The sequence below is a fragment of the Cyanistes caeruleus genome, chromosome 3, assembly GCF_971803275.1.
Source record: "Cyanistes caeruleus chromosome 3, bCyaCae1.hap1.1, whole genome shotgun sequence".
Lineage (NCBI taxonomy): Eukaryota > Metazoa > Chordata > Aves > Passeriformes > Paridae > Cyanistes > Cyanistes caeruleus.
The window spans coordinates 109,473,716-109,495,233 of NC_141703.1; the positions used below are offsets into that span (position 1 = coordinate 109,473,716).

Here is a 21,518-nt window from a genome sequence, read left to right on the forward strand (position 1 = left end):
CAAGAGGTGAGAGCTGAGCTATCATCGGAACCATCCTATCGCAACACAAACTGTCACGACTCTGGTGCTGGGCACGATCCAAGCAAAACCAAAAGCTTGATGGAGCCTGCCAAGACTCACAGGGACCTCTGAGGCCAGCCCCGCAGGCACAGCATCCTCACCTCACCGTGTACCATCTGGCATGGGGTCAAACAGGCACGGGCTGCAAGCACCATCCCACCCTGGCCCACCCTCACCCCAACTAAGGATGAGAGGAGAAAGCTGCTGCAGCTCATCCAGACATGCTAAAGTCAGGATACCAAGGTTTGGTGCATGTGCTGAGGAGCAATGTGCTATTCCTCCTCAGCTACCGCTGATACAGCAAGGATGCTACCAAAGTCTTCCTCTCATTATTTTTCCTCTAGTGCTTGCTGCAAGGCTAAAGAGATGTTTTTACCTAACTGAGACACAGTGGCCAGAACCCACGATGAGTTGATTAAAGGCTGACTTCAAGAGCAATTAACATTTGGTTTAGTCATCTTGCCAGGGAGCACATACTCCAGGGATCCCTATCAGTCTGGATCTAAGCTTTCATTTAAAGATTAAAAAGCCCTTTCCAAAGTGGAAGCTGAGCAGGAAGGGCAAGTCAATAGCTCACTGAAGACAGAGGTACTTCCTCCACCAGTGAGGAGAGCTGGGCAAATCCTCCCTTATGCACACCCTGCAGGAGAGGGCTGCTGTCCCTCAGCTCTCGTCAGCCACCAGGGCTTCTCATTACAGCACCTGCCCAATAATTTTTAAATGGTCCCATAAGGAAAACCTTCATTAAGGCCAGAGCTCTTCAGGCCGTAAGCAATATGAGTATTTGCTGTTCACATCTTCCCAAAGTCCTGAGCAGAAACAGGAATGAGTTAAGTCATGAAATTTTGGGGACTACAGAGGTAGTAGGAAAGAAAAAGAGGAAGGAAAGGAAATGGCTTGTCCAAACTAACACAAAGCCTCCTTCACCTTTAGCAGGTTAAGCAGAAAGAGGAGAACTGATGTCTGAAGGTGCTGAGAGGTTTTCCCCCATCCTTGCTGATGATTATAGCCCTAACAGATGAGGCTGGAGATCCTCACTAATGAGACATGAGTCACAAGCATGATTAGTCATTTTGTTAAGTACTGACTGCTATGAAACAAAAACAAACAACAACAAAGCACTTTAAGAAAAAAAATCTTCAATTAGTGCACTCCCAATTCCCTCTCTTCTTCCTACTCTACATTCTTCTGCAATTCAAGAGGAGCCTCAGAGATTTTTCCTGCTGTTCATCATCCCCTCCATCAGGGCTGGCAATTATCACACTGGATGGAGAGCAGTACTGACAACCCAGCACAGCACAGGGATTGCCTGGAGAGGTGTCTCTGCTCAAGCCACTTTGGCCAGCAACTTCCCAAGCAAAAACGCGGCAGGTAAGAGTTCTGCTGTCCCCTGAGAATGCTCCTCCTCCCCAGTACAAATCTCTGCCAGGAATGACCACTAAAATCTTTCCAGAACCTCAGGCTTTTGCCAGCTCCACTGCAGTTACAAGGGTGACATCTTGCTGGAATGGGCAGGCATGAAGCACTGCAGAACAAGCAGAGAGTGGCTGCTTTAGAAGCTGGGAAGTACTCAGTGAAGGAGGACTGTACTGTTATTTGTCCTACAGCCTTTGAGAGAGACATTTAATCTTGAGTCATATACCTCAAAAACTAGGGAATCTGTATTTTCCAAGGTAAACTGCCTTTGCATCTTATCTGCTGTTAAAACAGACAAAACTTAGCTGAGTACTCTGGAAATCTGCTTTTGAGGATTTAGGAGTCCATCAGTGTTGGTCAGTCTTAAGAACCACCTTTTGGAAGCACAGGAGCAGAAACTCCACTGTGTCTTAAGTCAAGCACTGTTAGGTGAACAGCAACTCCTTGTGGAGCTCAAGAGGAGACAGAAATCGTATGATCTCTGGAAGTGAGGCTCTACAGGAAGATTACAGAGCTCTAGTCCATACATGCAACAAGAAAACACAAATGTCAGTGCTCAGTTAGAGTTGAAATTGGTCAGTACTGTGTCAACACATTTTTAAGGCTGTTAATAGCAAGAAGATGTCTGAAGCAAATGTTGAACTGATACCTGTTGAAGACAGTTACCTATTTAATAGGGATGAAGAAAAAGCAGAAGCATTCAATGTTTTTTTTGCCTCAGTCTTTAATAAAACTGATAAACCTTGGGCTGCCCAGTCCCATGAGTCAGAGGATCACGAGTGCAGGAACAGTAACTTTTCCACCTGCAGACTCTGAAATTGTGAGGGATCAGCTGTATGAGCCAAGTGTCCACAAGTCCATGGGGCCTGATGGGATTCATCAGGTGTTATGGCAGGACCCCTCCTGAACATCATCCAAGGGCCCAGGGAGTCTGGGAAGTGCTTTTTGGCTGGAAGCTGGCCAGTATATATTCCAATTTACAAGAAGGACATGAGGGAAGACCCAGGAAACTACAGACCTGATAGTCTAACCTCAATTCCTGGTTAAATAATTTAATATCTTTGTGTCACCTGCTCTGTCAGAGGATGAAGCGAAGGCAGTGGATGCAGTTTTTCAATTTCAGTAAGGCTTTCCATATTTGTCCCTCACAGCACCCTTCCAAATGTGGGATGGGGGGGGTTCATGGTGCACTGGGTGAAGAACTGGCTGAAGGGCAGAGTTCAAAGGGATACAGTGAATGGGACTACTTCTGGCTGGTAACTGGTCACCAGTGGAGTTCCTCAGGGTCCAATTTTAGGGCTGGTGCTGTTCAATTTATTTATCAAAGATCTGAATACAGGAGTTGAATGTAACATTAGCAAATCTGCTGACAATATCAAGTTGGGAGGTGCTGCTGACTCTCTTGAGGCCTTAAAGTGATCTAGATAGACTGGAGCTCTGGACTTTCATTAATGGAATGGAATTTAACAAGTTGAAATGCCTGGATTTCACACCCAGGTCCAAGTAACACCAGGCACAAGCAGAACTGGGAGTGGAGTAGCTAGAGAGCAGCCCTGCAGAACGGGATCTGGAGGTGCTGGTTGACAGCAAGCTCAGCAGGACTCAGCAGTGTGCCTCCACTGCCCTCTTCTCATGAAAGGACCTTGCCCCTGGGGCACACACCTGGGAAGCACAGGTAGCTTTTCCATTCTATTCTCCATCAAAATATGAGTAAAATCAGGAACCTACCCTATTTAATCTGCCAAAAGTGCTGAAAAAAAAATTGTAGATGCAGCAGTGACAAAACGCCAAGCCCATCTAGTTGTATTTGCAGAACTTGCTCTACACACTTTCCAGAAAAGCAGGGGTGCAATCAAGAAGACACAGAAAAAGGAATCAGCATGGTCTGTCCTGTGGTCCTGCCCTGTGCCTGGACCCACTGTCACTGACAGACAGACGGTGATTCATGTTTGCCCAGGAGGACAGAGGCTGCTCAAGGCAGATGGCACCAGATCCCACTCACCTGGCTGCTTGACTGTGAGGGTGATGAGCCCGGAGAGCTCCTCTGCCCGCTTGTACCAGCGGTCGCTGGGGTCGAGCAGCCACTCCTCCACGCGGCAGCTGTAGGCGCCGCTGTCCCGCACGGTGGAGTTCTGGATGGAGAGCAGGAAGAGGCCCGGGGCTGGGCTCTCCAGGTGCAGCCGGCTCCGTGGGTCACCCAGCACTGTCAGGTCCCCGTAGTGCAGCGTGCCCTGCCGGCTCAGCCAGGCCACCACCTCCTTCTCGGCGCGGCCCGGCCGCCGCACGGACCACTCCACCAGCAGCTGGGATGAGGGGCTGGTCCGGTTGCTCACCAGGCACTCCAGGGTCACCCACTCGTTCTCCAGCACCGTGATGTTTTTGTGGGTCTGCTTGACCTGCAGGCGGTTATCTATGGGAAAAGCCCATCAGAAATGCAACGTGACCAAGGGCTGCAAGGGTGCTTTGTCTCCCCACAATCCTTTCCTGCATGGCCACAATCCTGGGGTGTGATGAAAGAAATAAGGAAGTAGAGGAAAAAGTGATGGGGAAAGGAAAGGACAAAAAAAACAGAGGAGGAGAAGGAAAGAAGGCTTGTGTTTTTTAGGGTCTTCAGAAAATCTCAGGCTAGCCACCAACAATGACCCATCCAGTGCAGGGAACTGTAAACCTACAATCCCCTGCAGGACCTGGGAGGTCCTAAGTGCACAGAGACCTAATGAAGGGAGATCACACCTCACTTTTTTCTTGTTCTCCTCCTAGGACTAGGCAGTAGCCTGATCACACCCCAGCAGTAAGCCGCCCCCGTTGTGGGAAAAGGAAAAAACCAGCAAGATGGAGAACTGACAGCTGATTGCAGGGAACCCCCACTGCAAAACAAGAAGTGGCACAAGGGCCAAGTCACACACAGTGTTTTGCTGCCTTGGGAATGTCCCTGGTTTTTGCTCCACAACTTCATTGATACACAGGAGGGTGACTGGAATCTGCTCTTCTATGTGAAATGACGTGTCGAACTCTCCTAAATCCCTCACAATTTTTTCCAGGGCCAGTCTGGACTTCCCTGGTACTGCTGCTGCAGCAAGCACCGTACTTCCCAGAGAGAGGGGGGCAAAGCAAAGGAGGGGGCAGTCACAGCTCCCCTGTCCCTGGCCACCCCTCAGCCATCTTGGGACTTTGCAGACAGAAATGAGGAGCTGGCACTGGCAGCAAGCCATGGCTTGATGTGCTTCCTGCGTGTGTGACCAGGCAAAGCTGCACTGGGGACCATATCCAACATCCCCCTTGCACCCTTGTCCACAGAGTTTGTGTCTAGCCAGCTAAATCCACACAGAGAAAATGCAGTGAGCACCCTACTCCAGCCCCGATATCCAACTGCCTCCATCCTGCCTGCGGGATTTTACCTTCCAGACACAGGCAGCTGGAGCAAGCAGGGATGAGGCAGGCTTCCTCATCAAGTACCAAGGCTCTGGACAGTACTTGCCTCCCTGCCTCTCCCCTTTGTTCCAGCTTGTGGGGGCTGTATTTAGCTCCTCCACCAGCTCACCTTTATCAGTGTCATCCACTGCCACAGAAACCACCCACAGAACAGATTTCTCCTTTCCTGGCAGCCAGCTCCCCACCTCATTAAACAGTATTCCCACCCCATGTGCAAAGGGAAGAGACAAGGCTCCCTGCATTTGCCAGGATACAGGCACAGAGTAAAATTAAACTGTGTGCAAGACATAAAAATGCTTTCCCAGGCAGGGACACAGGGGTTCTCTCTCAGTAAGTTGCTAGTGCTACAAGATGCTCTCAAGGATAATGAAATCTGGCTGGATGCAGTGGCCCTACAGACTATGGGGGATGGACAACCCTCATGTGGGGATGCTGAAAGGCACACAAGCTCAGCCTAGAGGGACAAGAGTCACATCAAAGTGGGGAAAACTCTCCTTCCACGCAGGGACGTGCAGGCACGAGGATGCAAGGACAGGGTGGCAACCTCACAGGCCGTGTGTAGGAGCCAATGCCAAGAGCACCCCACCTGGCTGCTTGACGGTGACCTCGGTCCGCCCTGACACCTCCTCTGCCAGCTTGTACCAGGCGTGGTTGGGGCTGAGCAGCCACTCCTCCACGTGGCAGTAGTAGCTGCCACTGTCCCGCACCTCTGCCCGCTGCACCGTCAGGCTGAAGAGCCCGCCCGCGGCGGAGCGCTCGAACTGCAGCCGGCCCCGCAGCCCCTCCTCCTCCGCGTAGGTGCCGTACTCGAAGGCTGAGCTGTGCGTGGTCTTCAGGATGAGCTTTCCGTCGGCATCCGAGGGCTTGTGCACGTACCACAGCACGGCAAAGTGGGAGTCGGGGCTGGTCTGGGATTTCACCGAGCAGTTCAGGGGGATGGGCCGGTTCTCCACCAGAGTGATGCTCCGCTTCGACTTGCTCACCTGCAGCTTGGTCACTGCCAGGGGGAAATGGAGAAGGATGAAGAGAGGTGGGTCATTAACACAGGCAAGAAACTCGGTGGATCTGGGGTAGACCCCAAGTCCATTCTTGCTTGGGTCCCATTTGCCTTTAAGACATTTAGATATTCTACCAAATCTCTCAACCCCTCTCTACTCCTGGATCCTCTCACTGTGTCCCTCAACAAGAGAGACTGCTTTTTTACAGTCTGACCTTTAAAGCACTCTTTAATTCATAGTGGTCCAAGGCACCAGACTTAGTAAGACGACTACACCCAAACTCAGTGGTTTTTCTCATGATAAAATCATTGCACCTCAGGGCAATGAGCTGTTGACCAGTTCCAGAGAAAACCACTTCTGAGATAGTGAATGAAATGAGACCCTACTGCTGTCACATGCCAGCCATCTCAGTGAGATGTATCCCACAGACATGCAATAGCTAGGGGGGGAAGTGCAGGCACAACTGGAAAAGGAGAAAGAGCACCAGACTGGAAGGGATCAGCAGGGAACAGGCTCTGCTCCCACAGCCAGGAGATCTGGCTCCAAGTCCACCACAAACTGCACAGCCTAGGACAAGCCACAGGCCATCACCTCTCTTGGCTTCTCAAGCTCAAATGCAGTTCCCACGGTGTTGAGGATGATACAGCAGAATCATCAGCTCTAGTTCCTGCAAGGAGAAACACACAGTCTCCCAATTCCTCTCTCCCTGTGCAATCACAAGACAGAGCCTCCACTGCAGTGTGTGCTCACGCTGTGCTTGTCACCTGAGCCCTGGTGCCCCCACCAGCTACAGACAGGGGAGAGGGGCAGCCCCCACCCAGCTGGACACACCAACACACTGCTCCTCCCAGTGGCTCTGCCACCATGGCCCACCCCTCCTTCACCTCTCCTCACACAGCTGCTCCCCTCTGAAAGGGGGAATGCTGCCTTGCTGCTGACAGGCTGCAGATCTCCTAAATGAAACTTGAAGAGTGCACGGGTACAAGCGGCACGACTAAAGCGTGGCACCACAGGCACCAACAACTGAAGGCTGCCAGGGGACTTGTGCCCATCCACACCCTGGAAACACATCCCACGCATCCTGCGTTTGTGAGGAAGCAATGTTGTCTTCTCTCTCTCACCGAGGCACGGGCTCCTTGCTTTGCATCACGCTTTGCTTCCAGCTTCCCTCGGGCACCTCGGATGCCGGTCGGCACAAGTGATGAGTGACGGTGCCCAGGGAGAGGATGGGCACAAACAACTTCAAATGGGAGGAACTCCCACCACAGCAGTGCTTTCTGCGCTATCACATCTCAGATAGGCATCCTGTATCGCATCAGACATTCCCCTGGAGCCTGCATTGCCCGTGGCTTTAATCAGTATGCTAATAAAGACTCCGTGGCTGTGGTATGGCATGCAGACACTGGAGGAAGGAAAGGAGGGAAACTGTCCTTGTTTTTCCTCCCTAGGGACTTCAACCTAATGTAAAGAGTCAGCATCACTCTCCTGTATTTCTGCCATATCCCAGACACATTCCTTCCCCTTTGTTTCACTTCAGGACAATAGCCTTAGCCACCACACCCACCCTCATCCCACCTTTTTGGCTCAGCATTGGTTAAGAACGGTTATTTTGAGCATTAATCAATCTTCCAAGTCCCTAGGAGATGAACCAATAAAGGAGAAGGTGGTTCTCAGCAGTTTCCTTTCTCCCCCAGCCCCCTTTCCAAACAGTTTATTTTTAATTGGTACTGGATTATTTTCTGCAACCGTTACTACGGAAACCTTTGTTACTATAGCAACTGTGTATGTTAAGTCAGTAGCCCTATATCTATTAAAATGCAGTATATACACACGCTGCGTGTGGTGGGTTGCTCAGTATCAACACACACACACACACACACACCAGACAAAGCCAGGGTACACACAGACCAGAGCTGCTGAGAGGCAAGCACCCCTCTCAGCGCTCTTCCCACATTGCAGCACCTCCAGGAGATGAAAATGAGGACGGCTGACACGGAGTAATTTTGATTTTAGTGTTTGGGGCAACAGACCTGCACCTTGTACATGACAGATGTATTCCACTGAAGCAGTGAGGGCTTGTTCCCAGACCATAATCACAGTAATTGTCACTGTGTACAAACAGCACAGACCCCTGGGGACATCCAAGGACTCTTAGATGGCTTCTCAGCAGTTTTCCCTGCTCCCATGCAAATCTTTGGGAAGAAATCTTTTTGAGAGTAATGGGGAAGCGATCTTATTAACTCTGGCAAAAATGAGATCTTAAGTTTCACACACCCTCCCCATCCTTCCAAGCCATCCTTGGCAGTCACTGCAGCCAGCAGTGAGGAATTTGCCCACATCTGCACTGAGTCCCCAAGATATCAATGAGGTAGCGCTTCTACAGCTGCTACCAGTTGGAGCAACAAAACCTGGCAGGGAATCACAGGTCTTCCCTTTGCCAGATTGCGCTCTTGCAGAGGTTCATAGCACTGTGCACAAAGTTTCCTCTGGATTATAGGTATCAGTGATGTGTAATGACATCCCTGCCAATGCACTTTTCATCAAACATGAATTATTTTCCTAAGGGAGACACACCACAGAAGATGCAAGGGCAGGTTCTGTTTCCCTCCCACGGAATTAGAGAGGACATTCTCAGTCTTTTCCAATTCTGTGAATGACAAATGCTTGCATGTCCTTGTGCTGGTTCCTGCATAGTACACAGGCACCCCTCTCTTCTTCATTACCTTTTGCAGATCCTATAGCAAAGATTCAAGGCTTTGATGGACCACAGACTGATAGCTGCTAAGCTGGAAATGCTGTGGCACACAGGATACTTTGGGGCAGCTTCTCCCTCAGGCTGGTTTGCTTGTCCATGCAGGGGAGAGATCCTGGTTAAGACATGGGAAGCTCTGTGGGTAACTCACACTTCTGCTCTCCCACGAGGCTGACCATCAGCCACGGCTCACAGATAAGCAAACAAACCCACAAAGCCCATTTTACATTTGGGAAAAAATATTTAGAAAGGGGAAAACAGATAATATTGGAGTTGGTGGTCCAGGGTAATGGGAATGGTACAATACAACGCCAGGGAATCCACCCATCTCTTTCCAATCTAGTGGTAAGCCTATTCCAGTGCAAGCTGAGTCGCTCCAAGCCAGGTGCAGCTATCCAGGTCAAGTTTAAAGATGCTGCCAAGACATGGAAGTGGTTGTAGCTGCTGGTGCATGAGTGAGGTTGCAAGAAGTCTGACACCCCAGGCAGTGAGCCAGTGAAACCTCACCCTACTGACAAGGGAGAAACTCCCTTTTCCTGGCTTGAGGATTTGCCTGGGCAGAGAGCCAGGAAAGGGCTTGGCCTTCAAATGCTGAGCTGATCTGGTGTGCCCCAGGGGCTGGGGTTTCGGTGAGGCAGGGCAGGGCTGCTCCAGCCCCGTGCCAGGCAGCAGAGGTGGTGGGTGCAGCAGTGTGAACAGACACATAGCATTTTTTGCTGCACTGTCAAGAAGTTGATGTTCTCTTAACAGCCTCCCGAACATCTGCTCTGTGAGAGGAACAGGTGCCTGTGTCTAGGTGAACTTATCGTGCATATCATCTGCAAACCATAATCCTGTTGCCACAACGTCTCCTGGCTCCCTGGAGAGTGCCAGTAAAGAGGATATTGTACCTTAATGTACTGTAATTGGCCCTACATATGCTATTAAGGCTTTCAATTTACACTGGCAACAAGTCACGGTTAGAAACCTCTTAGCTTTTTTTATCATTATCTCAAGATGCCTGTGGCAGCTTCTGGTCCTCAAAGCTCGCACCTCTGGCTGGGAGCTCAGGTCAGACACACCTCACAACCACAGCAGGCTACACAGCCTGATATGCAGGAGGGGTTTTCTCCACACCATCAGTCAAGGCAATCAGACTCCTCAAGCTGAGCATGTGGTAAGCACAGTTATACAAATATTTGGAGGAAGGGAGAACAGTCATCAGAGGAGGAGGAGGAGGACAGAGACAGTGATGTGATTCATGGTTTTTCTGCTGACTTGCTGCCTCTTGGCTCCCTCCCCTCTGTTTCCTAATCATCAAACTGTGGTTACAACACTTACCTTTAGCAAAGCACTTTGCAGCCTGTACCTAAAAATGCTGTGATAAGAAGATGCTCCGTATCAAACACCTTACATCATTTTGCCTGCTAGGCAGCAAGAAAACACAACAGCAGGAGTGTACTTCCCACCTGGGAGCCACTACTACTACCACATCCTGGGAATGGAAATGTTTAATTGCGCCTGAAGATATTGTTTCCCCCAAAAAAACGTCCCCACACAAAACCCCAGAACGTTGCCCCTGCAGCAAAGGAGGAGGGGGCCATCTTCTGAGGAAGGAGCCAGCTCTGCATGAACCAGCAGCTGTGGCACAGAAGGATGGGCAGGAGGATGGCCACCAGCATCCCAGAGAGTCTCCAGAAAGCTCTGTCACCACAGCAGGGAGGCCGTGTTCCACTTTGGAGGCTGCTGCTCTCTGGGGAGAGCTCCTCCAGAGAACACTTTTGCTTGGAAAAAACTGATGAAATGTTGCAAAAAGTTTTCTGGGGGAATGTCCTACTTTTAAAAGCCTCCACTGAGACTTTGCTGTGCTGAGGTGTGTGTGCAGGGGGAGCAGAAACGAGGCCAGCCCAACCTGAGCCCAGTCCTGGTTTAACACCATACAGTGGGTTTAGCAGGCTGATCAGGAGAGATTTTTTTTCCAGGAGCACAGCCCCACGGTGACTTCCTACAAGGAACCTTTCTCTCTCCAGCACGCTCAGTGTAGCACCCTGAAGGGCACTGGCCACAAACTTTGGCACAAACTCAGCCATTCCTTTGGCCTGTGGTCACAACCCAGAGCTGCCTCATCACTTCCCTCACCATGGCCTGAAAAGCACTCGGTGCCAGAATTCCTCCCGGAGGATGTTTGCCTGGGATTCAAGACACCAGTGTGCAGGTTACTGCCACAGGCTCAGACATGCACTAACATCCAGACCTCTGCCAGCTCTTCTCCCTTCCACAAAGCAGGGCTGAGGAGCCTCCTCCACCTCCCCAGACACTACAAGGACTCCTGCTTTAATGACTGAACAGAGTCAAGCAAGTACACGCCAGCCTACTGATTCAGCACGGCGAGAGCTGGGTGACTCACGTTTATTAGGTTAGCTGAAAGCAAACCAACGTTCAAAAAGGAAAGATGTGCAAGCCCTTTTGGAGAGGAGGCATCAGAAGAAAAGCACTTACAGAAGGGAAGAAAACGAGATGCTCCTAGGAGGACTGTGCTCATTAAGCTTAACCACAGCATAGAAATCACAGCAAAGTAAAGACAAAGGCTTCCAGCACCGGGGCAACCTCCCCAGAGAAGGCAGGAACATGGCAGCACAGCTCGAGACTACTAAAGCTATTCTCTTTTAACTGAACACAATTCCTCCTGAAACTGGATTAGTGAGGTTGCAAATTGCATTAGCCAACATGGGAGGCTGCTGGTGCAACAGGAGCAGCAGAAAGGGAAATAGCATTAGACTTTGCCTGCCATTATTACTGCCATTATTAACTTGTCACTTTACTGTAGTGTTCCTATAACAATGAATTATTGCCTGCAAACAGGCTGACATGATTGAATTACTGGGAGAGCAGCTCTGTGGGAAGGAAAGACAGTGTTAACCCTTTCCTGAGAAAGGCTCAGCTTCAGCCCCCTCCCATGTGGTCAGACAAAAGAGCTGAGGCTGTGACTCTGAACACCACCAAGTGACCTGCATTTCAACATGTTCAGCAAGTTGCTGCAAAGTCCACAGCCCAGCAGGCCCAGACACTCCCCAGCCTCATAGCTATTGAGCCTCATAGCTGCAGCAAGACCAGCCAGGTATTTAAGTCTCTGTGCATGTCCATGCTGACCATCACCCCTCCAACAGCCCTGCCCAGCACTCAGCCCCAGGCACAGGACTGAAGGACACTGTGCTACTGCAGCCTGGGGAGTGTTGTTTGGTGCTCTCAAAATGGTGCCAGAGGGTCCTGTGGCGAAGCAGAACAGGCACCTCACCTCAAACCTTGCGGTGGATCCGCTTGGATCCCCCACCAGCTCCAGCCCCAAGCAGTTTGATCATCCCAAGGTACCTACAAGAGGCCCCATGCCCTGCCTCTCCCCAAAAGCAGCACAGTCAGACTGCAGACCCACCAAACACTGGGGGAGTGGGTCATGTCCATCTCTGCATGTGAAGCCTGCAGGCAGTGACAAGGACATCTGCTTGGCTTGGGAACAGCCTGGGATTACCAGCCGTGCAGGAGCCTGTGGAGCAGCTAACAAACTAGCAGGTAACCAAGTGGGGCCTTGGGGAGGAATGCATGTGTGACCCAGAAAGGCTCTTTAAATCCCAGAAGCCATACATCTGCCAGCACATACAGGAAAGGCAAGGATGGAAAAAGCTGGGAAGCTCACAGCCTCCCAGAGACCACCAGCTGGGACATTCCACTAGCCTGGAAAAACCAGGACTTTGTCCAAGAAACAGAAACCATGCCCCTGTAAAGAACAGCAAGAAACAAATATACCCCAAAGCAAAACGCCTTGCAAACTTAAACCCAGAAACTTTTCATCAAAACCCTGAAATGCACATAAAAGTTCTGCAAGAGACAGAGGAAGGGAGGGAGGAATAAAAGATTCCCAGCATGAGTTGTGCCTGCTGTCAGAAAACAATATACGGCTCACTGATCACTTGTAAATTAAAATATGGAGATAGGATCACTGGAAGATAAATTCAGTACCAAGCTACAGCCACTGAGGATAAAAAACGAAAAAAAATAACATACCGAGATATTTAATCAACTCCTCGTCAGAAGGATTTCAAACAAAGGCGCGCTCCGTCAATTAGGGAAAAAAAGTAATTAAATGCACTTGAAGAGCAAGTTGTAACACACACAGCAGCACCACACACCAACTCCCATGCCATGCTGAAGGCTGGATTTCCTCAGGTAATTTTTCCCTCACGAAAAAACTTGACAGTTTTGTGCAGTTGCACGCTCAGAGCACAACTGCACCCTGTAGCGCATGGCTGACTTTCGCACACGCTGTGTTTGACTTGGGCATTTTAGGCAGCTCCTGCTGAAAAACTGAGTGCTGGGCAGACAGAGATGAGCTGCTTAGGGTGGTGTGAAATGTGATTTTCTTGCCATCCAGAGAGCAAGCTCTCCAGACAGTCCTCAGGCAGAAGTGCATCTTTGGGATACTGCACGTACCAGCCCTCTGCCAATGTCAGGTGCTGCTCCCCATGCAAAGAGAAGTCCCCTGCGAGCTGAACCCATCCAAGCACTAACTCACTCCACTGACCTTTAACTCTCCTTTCCACTGGGCTTGCTTTCTGCAGGGGTACTAATCTGCAGGACTTGTGCCAGCACAAGAAATGGGACAGAACCATGCAGTCAGCAGCCCACATTGGGGATGAGGATCACCTCCTTCTGTGCAGCAAAGTGCCAGATCAGCTCCACCTGCACTCTGAACGCTCATGGATGATGCTGCTTCCATAACTAGTGAGTACAACTACTGCTGGGAGAACAACCAAGTGAAATGAGCCATCTGTCATTTCTTAAGGAATTGTGTTCTTGAACTTCTTAAGGAGTGAGGACATATTTCAGCATAATGGGCTACAGATCTATCATCATCAGCACTCCATGCTTCTTGGTTAATTGGGACGAGGAAAACTATAGTAATTTTGTTTAGCAGCATCCCAAATGCCTATTTAAGAAAGTAAGATGGCTTTGAGATAAAACTTTTATGTATACATACATACATTAAAATAAAAGACCCCGAGGCACAGGTTCAGCATGTTTGGAGCCAGTTTGCCGTAAGGAAGCAGATATCTCAGGTTCAGCGAACCCAGGAATTCAGTCTTTGACCAATGTCAGAACTTGCAGTTCCTCCTGCCAGGAGAAGCATTCCTCAGGATACAGAACACAGAACAATGGTGCAGGTCCCATGCACAGGGATGGACTGCCAAAGGTGCTGCTTGGGCATACGGGGAGGGACCCCTGGGCTGGGCTCTGGTCTGCCTGGAGGGCTGAGAATGCAGCAAGAGAAATATTGTGCTGCTGCAGCACTGAGCCTGCTGGCCCCAAGGCCACTCACCTCATGGAGGGCTGGGGCTCCATGCAGAGACTGGGACAGAAGAGTCGTCAACACCTGGCTGCAAAGCTGCTCATCACCAGTTTCCCACTCCCTCAAGGGCTTTTGAACTCTGCTTTTGAAATCCTCAAGGACAGGAGGAGGTACAAAGCTTTAGAGCTGGACACCATCTAAGTACTGCTCACTGCAGAGTATTTTAGTCCAAGGAGAGCAAAGAGGGAATCGATGAGAAGCTGAAGTGTGGGGAGAGAGAGAAGCTGTTCAAGACAACATCAAAGAAGGTGCATGTGCAAAGACTGCAAACAGGCTGACACCATGGTTTTGTATATCCATGCTGCAAACAGGAGTGTGGAAAACCTCTCAGGAGGTATCAAAGAGAGAAAGCAAAGAGTACTTTGAAATGGAAGTGAAAAAATTGGACCTAAAAAGTAACCATGGAGAGAGCTAATTTGAAGAGAGCAGAATATTCTGGATATGGCCCAGGTCTCTTGGCATTGTCAGTCTTGTCAGGGGGCTAAAAGAAAGACTGCCTGCACCAAGATCAGTGGGCACACACAGAGCAGGCTGAGTCAGGTTAAGGTCCCACGAGGTGCAAGGATGCATTCCCACGCTCTTCACCCTTGTGAAATGCATCCAAGATGCTTCATCCATTTAAAGTTCAACTTCTTAGGTCATGCCCCTGGGTGCATTTTCCAGGCTGGAGTCCCAAGAGAAACCTTGAACATAATTGCAATCAGCTCAACACACCTGGCTCTTACAGAAGGCTCTCCCAGGCAAACCTGTAGAGGAGCCAAGCAGCACCCCTCCCAGAAGGAAAACCAAATGCAAGGAAAGGTGAATCACAGCTCTTCCCACAAGGCCAGTGTCATCATCCTCATTACAGCATCAGGAATGCAGCAGGAGCTCCCTCCCCTGCTGCTTACAGCCAGGAGGACGGGGATATTTGGAGGAGGGAGTGATGGCTAAGTGTGGAGAAGAAGCACCTTGGGGTGCTGGCCTGAGATAAATAACTGTGCCAAGGAAGTGACAGCAAGTCTAAGCAGGGAATCTGTCCCAGAGGACCTGGCAAGTGTGGCAACAGAGCTCCCCAGGCAAATGGGCAGGAGTAGGAGACTACCTGGGGTGCAAGGTAGGAGAATCAACCCCACCTCTGCTATCTGCAGAAGAGAAAGGGCTCCAGCTGGGTCACTAATGCAGGTACGTACAAGGGGACAGCTCTGGGTCATGCAGCACTGAATCCCTTAATTTCATGTGCTCAGTGTGCCAGAAGGAAGGAGCAGCAGCTCTGAGGAAGAGCAGCAGGTCTTACCCCACTGGCAGTGAAGGGACAGGAGCAGGTCCCCGAGCACACAGGGAAGAGGAGACTGCTCTGTGCCACAGACACTGCTGCTGCTGCTGAGGAACAGCCTCCTCTGTTCCGAGCAATTCTGGAACTCCTTCATCACTCAAGCAGGAGTACAACCATTTGCCAGATGGAGCAGGCAGCTGTAAAGCAGGGAAGCAGCGCTGTTCTACAGAGCAGAACCACTCTGGGATCAAGCAAGCCGCAAACTTCAGTTTCCAGACTTCACTTCGGTAAGGAAGTTTCCAGCTCATTAACTTTCCTTGCTTAACTTTATTGCTGGATGCTGCCAGAAGCAAGAAGTGTCAGGTTGAAGCAGAGACTCTGTGGCCTTTGAAAACACTTGTTTGAGCCTCCACTCAGGAGTCTGGTCAGTATCCCACTGGCCACCTGTAGTAGAAAATGCATCTTTCACATCCATCCATGAGAGGACTCCTTAAACACAGAAATCACTAAGAATGACTAAGATGAGATGGAATAAAAGCATTAACAGTAATATCTGAGATAAGGAAAGTTTCTCAGTATACTCCACAAAGGTCTTGGTAATTAATTATTTGAAAATCAGTGCTCCTCTCCCAGCACTAAGTGTGCTATACAGCAGCCTCCTTTTCTAGTTCTCCTCTGCCTTGTGCCCTCCTCATCTTCCAAGCAGCCTCGGTCTGCAGTCACAACCATCCACTGCTTGGCTGCTCAGTGAGCCTTCAGAGTGAAGGAGGAGCATGAGACTGAATGGTCTCTCTGTGGCTGCCATGGATGGGCTTGGACAAAGAGGTAAGAGTCCTTCATTCTCCACTCCTTAGGTTTCTCTGACCATCACTAGCCCAGCACACCCACTCTCTGCTTTCCTGTGGAGAGCAGAAAAGCAGCAGAGGGCTCTGCACCCACCTGAACGCAGGGCTTCAGAGACAGCTGAAGGCTTGCCCCACTCCTAAAGTCAGGTTCAGAAAGAAGCCACCTCCAGCTCCTCCAAGGCCAGCTTCATGAGCCTCCACCCTCCCCCTTCATGATGGTTTCAAGTTAACAGCTCCTAATAAACCAAACTTTAAGAAGCAGCCCCTGGAGAGCCTCTGGAAGCTAATTAATGCTCTAATGAAGAGCATGACTGCCTTGTTTGCTCGATGGCTCCCAGGTCAATCAATCTGCTGTAGACCGGCTTGCAAAAAAGCAGTGAGGAGCCCAGCACCCCTGGTGTCTGCTCAGTTATCATCCCCTGCCATCCCTCCTCCCATGTTCATTACTGTCAAAAACCCAGCAGCATGAGGACAGATTTATAGAGGCGACTGCAGCTTCTCCCTGAGCGCCTGATCCAGAATTAGTCAGGAACAGGACAAGGGACAGCGCAAGGATGGAGGTGTGGGGAGCTGCATGGGAAGGTGCATGAGTATGAAAGGGGTGAGAAGGTGCTCTGAGGGTGGGGATGTTATGTGAAAGCCCTGCTTTCTTATTCTGCTGTTGCCAGATACACTCTCCAGCACTGAGACCCCAGGACTTTGCCGAATCGCCCCCTCATTTCTGCTGTGGGGGAATTGTAAGTGCACTAACACACACAATGACAATGGCAATTTAATAGACCAGCACAAATCTGCTCCAAGCCTCCTTGCCAAAAGAGAGAGCACTCCACAGACACCCAAGCCTGCCCAGATTGCAGCACAGTCCCTGTTGTGCACTGTCTGCTGCCCTTGTCTGAGTCCTGCAGACCACACGGACACGCACGGCTCCCAGACAGCACCTGCTGTCTCAGCACTCCATCCCTGGGACACCTGGCAGGGAGAAGCAAGATCCAAGGAGGAGATGGGAACAGAGCCTGCCTGACAGCCCTGGGGTCTTCCCCTTGGCCTGTCTGAACCTATCTACCACAGGCAGGAGCAGAGCCCAAGCACTGTTTCCCCTCTATGCTGTGCGAGGAAGGGGGCAGGGAACAGTGAGGTCAGTTGGCATCTCAGCGTGAACACTGAGAGCTCAGCCTGAATCCAAACGCTTCCAGGCTCACTTGGATTCAAAAGGAACCACCTGCTTCCCCTAAAACCCAAGAGAACTCCAACTGCCAGGGAGTCACCTGGCAGGAATGTCCCTCCCAGGACAGGACACAGCTAATCCTGACGGATCTCTCACACTGGCCCACTAAGCCTTGCATGCTGGATGATCTCCACCTGGAAAGGGGCAAAGCAAAGGGCAAAGAAATGTCTCTAGATGGGAAAATGGTGGTGAACCGTCAGGGGAAAGGGATGACGGCCTTGGGGATGAAAGAGCCACGTTTTCAGAAGCAGGACACATACTGCAGCAGAAGGGGAACCCCAAACACAAAATAAATCTCCACTCCTGCACTTGGGGCTCACTTCCAGCTTGGGCTGCACTACTGTGCACGGTCTCCTGCCAGCTTTGGTTTCAGGGAAGCAGCTGGTGTGAACTGACATGTATTCTTCCCCTCCTGCTGCAACATGAGCTCACCAAGAAAGAAACGAGGCATTTTGAGAGATGGAAGTAGAAAGGAGAGCATTGCATTGTAGGGAAATGAAATAGCCACGGGCTACATGGTCTGGACCCCAGTTGTGTCTAACAGCCCACCACACCAGCCTGGATTTCTGCCCCAGCCTACAGAAATTAAAACTCAGCAGTGGCCCTAAAGCAGAGCAGGCTTCTGTCCCTGCAAAGCACACATGAGCTTCCAACCCAAGGTGTGCAGGCTTGCAGGGCACCGAGGAGCAGGCCAGGAAAGGGAGCTTCGGATCCCAGTGCTACTGCTGGTGAACTTACATGATACCTAAATTCTCTATAACCTCTCACACCTACAGCCAGCACCCTTTATAAGGAATTTCCTCACACTGCCAGCCTTTAGAACAGCTTCACGCCCAAGAGATCAGGAATGTCACTCTCAAAGGCCAAATCTGGCTCAGATGCCACAAAGGAGACTTGTGCCATCCCACCTGGAGGCCTTGTACTCAGAGCTGGGTTAATGCTGCCACTGCCTGCCTTTCTTGCTCCCTCCTTCAGCCACTACATGTTTCATTTCTCAAAATACCACCCATTTCTTGTTGGAGTAGGAAAGGACTGGATGTTTCAACTGCTGGCATTCCCTCAGCATTATCTGATAGCCATGTTAACACATGCAACTCAAAACCAGCACTGCCACCTCTGCAACTAGCACTCAGCACAGATGACATCTAGAAACACCACCCTGCTGCAGAGTGCCAAGGAGAGGCAGCCTGAGCGCTGAAACAGCAAACCAACACACCAGAAGCTCCAGCACCCTACTCCTCAGGCCTGTGGGATTTCACAAAGCAAGGAGGCCGCCACTAATTTACCTTTCTCTCCTCAACACACTTCAAAGGCTGATGTATACCGATTTCCATGTCTGCACCTGGAACCTGTCAAATAGAAAGGTCGCCCAAACAGGGAGCAGGGTTTGAGAGGGAACCAGAATCCTCACATTAACTTACAGTCTAGAAACATGTGCTGGCTCCACTTGCCAAAAGACCTCCAGACATGCCCTCTTTATGGTGTCCCTTAGTGGACTGGTAGTGGAGATAGGTCACCCCAAGCATATGGGTCGAGGCAGACACCCATGGCTAATGGAAAAGGAAAAGCTAGGACTGAGACACCAAATAGCAGCCTGAAGTCATCTCAGATTAAGGTGACTGTTGTGGAACAGAGGTAGACAGACAGTGCTCTCAGCTGTTTGGTCATTTGGGGGTCCTGAATTACCCTTTTTGGAGAAGCCCTGGATATTTATCTGAAAACCAGCGCCCACTTCATCAGCACAGGTTTGATTGGTAGGGCTCTAGGACATTAATTCAGAAGTCTCTGGGGAAGGAGTCTCCCATATCATCCTGGATCCTCTCTGGAGATCATCCAGCCAAAGACCCAGCAGTGACACAATACAACCTTCTGCCACTTGCAAAACCAGAGAACTCCCTGGTCTGACTGCCAACATTTAATTCATGGAGAACATCAACCACCTGCCCCCAGGGGCTGCCTGGGACACAGTAAAAAAACACAGAGAGGGTGCATCCATGGTGCTGGGAGAGCTCTGAGGAGTCCTTCTTCTCTTCCATCCCTGCTTGTAAGCCATAAAGCCTCAAACATTATGCAAGGCTCATTGAACTGACAGCCAAGATTTATTTTGTAGTCGTTTGCTGAGCAGCTGGGAGTCAGGGAGAGGTAAAAACCATGGAGACCTGGACAACTTGTTCTGTTTAGGCATCACTTGAGGGTTACTGCTCCAGTAAAGAACAACAGGCTGCCAGAGCACGGTTTAAGTGAGCTGCCTGCCACCCCGAGCTGTGACACACTGGAAGCTGTTACCAAAGATTTCTCTTTCCCTCTCTGTCTCACACACATGAGACCTGTGAAGGCATGCAGAGACCTGTGAAGAAGCATGTTACTCCAGGGACCACATCCATTCAACACTGTTTCCTAGGGAAGTAAGCTAAAATGATGAACATCACCAACTCGACCTTGCAAGCAGTAAAACATGTATTACAAGGCAGCATAATCAAGATAAATGGAGAAGATTAACCTGGAGATGAGGGCAAGGGAGAGAGAGGGAAGAAAAATGGAGAGCTCATGAGGTGGCTGGAGCTCACAGCATCCCCTGAGTTGTCTTAAGATAGGGTTGGTGAAGGTGGAGGGAGTATGAAGAGGGATACTGATGGGAAAAACACAAAACCCAATCAGGAGCGAACCTAGGGAGCAGTCCATCTGCACAGGAACACGAAAGGAGGACTAACATGCAGCAAGGACCTGAGCCAGTACTTCTGAAGGTGTTAAAACTCCAAACACCAACTCCATTCCTAAGGCCAAGACAGCAATTCACCATTCTGCTCAGCAACAGCCCACAGCTACCATGGCCTTTGCATTTTCGTGCACAACAGGGACACCAACAAAGTATCAGCGACAAGGCCTACAGAAGGCCCCTCACTCTCTCCAGAGGCTGCACAGAGACAGAACCTTGTGGGTTTTCTGACAGCCCCTGCCACACAACAGGTGCCTGTTGCTTATCTGTTGCACACTCAGTGTGGGCACCTGCAGCTATGGAGAATTTCAGCTAAAAGGGCTCAATTTCTGGTGAGGATGAAAATCAGGCTCTTTGATCACCATCTGTTTTTGAAGGTGCCTCCAGCAGAATGAGAAATGCACCCAGTTATTAGACCAGAGCTGCAGCCCCCCATGTATGGTGCATGTGCAGCTTTGGTGGGAACACATCTCTCTCTTTGATCCTGTTTGCCCTGTTCTTCTCCTCTCTTTTCAGATTCTGCCCTGATAAATGGAGGTAGCAACCTGGAAACCATCTCTGTCTCACAGGAACACTCCAGAGACTGGACTGAGCTCAGCCACCTCACTTCCCAGAAGAAAACCCCAGGAATAGCATACAAGAGGCAAAGAGAGGACCCACTTCCCCAGAGGTGGATAAAGGAGCTCCAACATAATGACAGTCGAAGAGCTGAGCCAGCTACAAGTGAGAAACATCAGTCATGGCCAGAAGAGCAGTCCTAACTCAGGGGACTCTAACTCTGCGGCGCCAGCACATCCCCCCAACCCCCTCCACACACCCTTGGCACTCACCTGGCCGCAGGACCCTGATTTCCAGCAGGTTGGAGGTCCTGTCCGCCAGCCTGGTCCAGCTGCTGTTGTAGTTCTTCCTCCAGAGCTCAGCCACGCACTGGTACTTGCCGGCCTCGGTGTCGCTGGCCCTGCTGATGCTCAGGCGCACGTTGTTGCTGGACTCGGCCTTCTCGATGGCGGTGCGGGTGCGGAACCCCGCGGCCCGGTCGCCCCACTGGACCCCGCCGTCGCGCGTGAAGGTGACCAGGTCGTGGAACTCGGTGCTGCCCGCCGGCTGGAAGCGCCACGTCACCGACACCGGCACCCACGATGGGTAGTGGGGCTTGATGATGCACTGCAGATCGAAGGACTCGTTGTAGGTCACCCCCGGCGTGCGGGAGATGGCTGTGACGGCAAACCCGGCCTCTGTGGGGAGAGAGGAGAGGGCTTGGAGACACCTGCCTAAGGAGGCCCTGCTGTCAGCATGCAAAAGCCGGAGTGTGGACATCCAGAGGTGTGATCGGCCACCCGACTTGTGTCAGCTTCTCATTTGCTGTGGCCAAGTGAGGTGAAAAGCAGAGGCAAAGACACAGAAGCGGTGACTGCCCGAGCAGCAGCGGCTGCCTGAGT

General features: G+C 50.7%; 2 protein-coding genes and 1 long non-coding RNA gene across 6 annotated transcripts in view; 1 reads left to right on the forward strand and 2 right to left on the reverse strand.

Moving 5' to 3' along the window:
• The window catches only part of LOC147654432 (uncharacterized), a 749,593-nt gene that overhangs the window by 296,935 nt on the left and 431,140 nt on the right, over window positions 1-21,518 (reverse strand). The window lies entirely within an intron of this gene.
• Window positions 1-21,518, reverse strand: part of IGSF3 (immunoglobulin superfamily member 3) — a 128,456-nt gene that overhangs the window by 4,151 nt on the left and 102,787 nt on the right. For all 4 annotated transcript variants that reach the window (XM_086884094.1, XM_086884092.1, XM_086884093.1 and 1 more), the window contains 3 exons: window positions 20,910-21,314; window positions 5,495-5,905; window positions 3,479-3,886 (listed from right to left, as the gene is read on the reverse strand). In XM_086884094.1, coding sequence (XP_086740220.1) covers window positions 3,479-3,886; window positions 5,495-5,905; window positions 20,910-21,314 — 1,224 coding nt within the window. The remainder of the gene's footprint in view (window positions 1-3,478; window positions 3,887-5,494; window positions 5,906-20,909; window positions 21,315-21,518) is intronic.
• Window positions 4-7,737, forward strand: LOC147654435 (uncharacterized). Its single transcript, XR_015285417.1, has 2 exons — window positions 4-3,151; window positions 4,237-7,737. It is a non-coding gene; the product is annotated as an uncharacterized LOC147654435 (long non-coding RNA).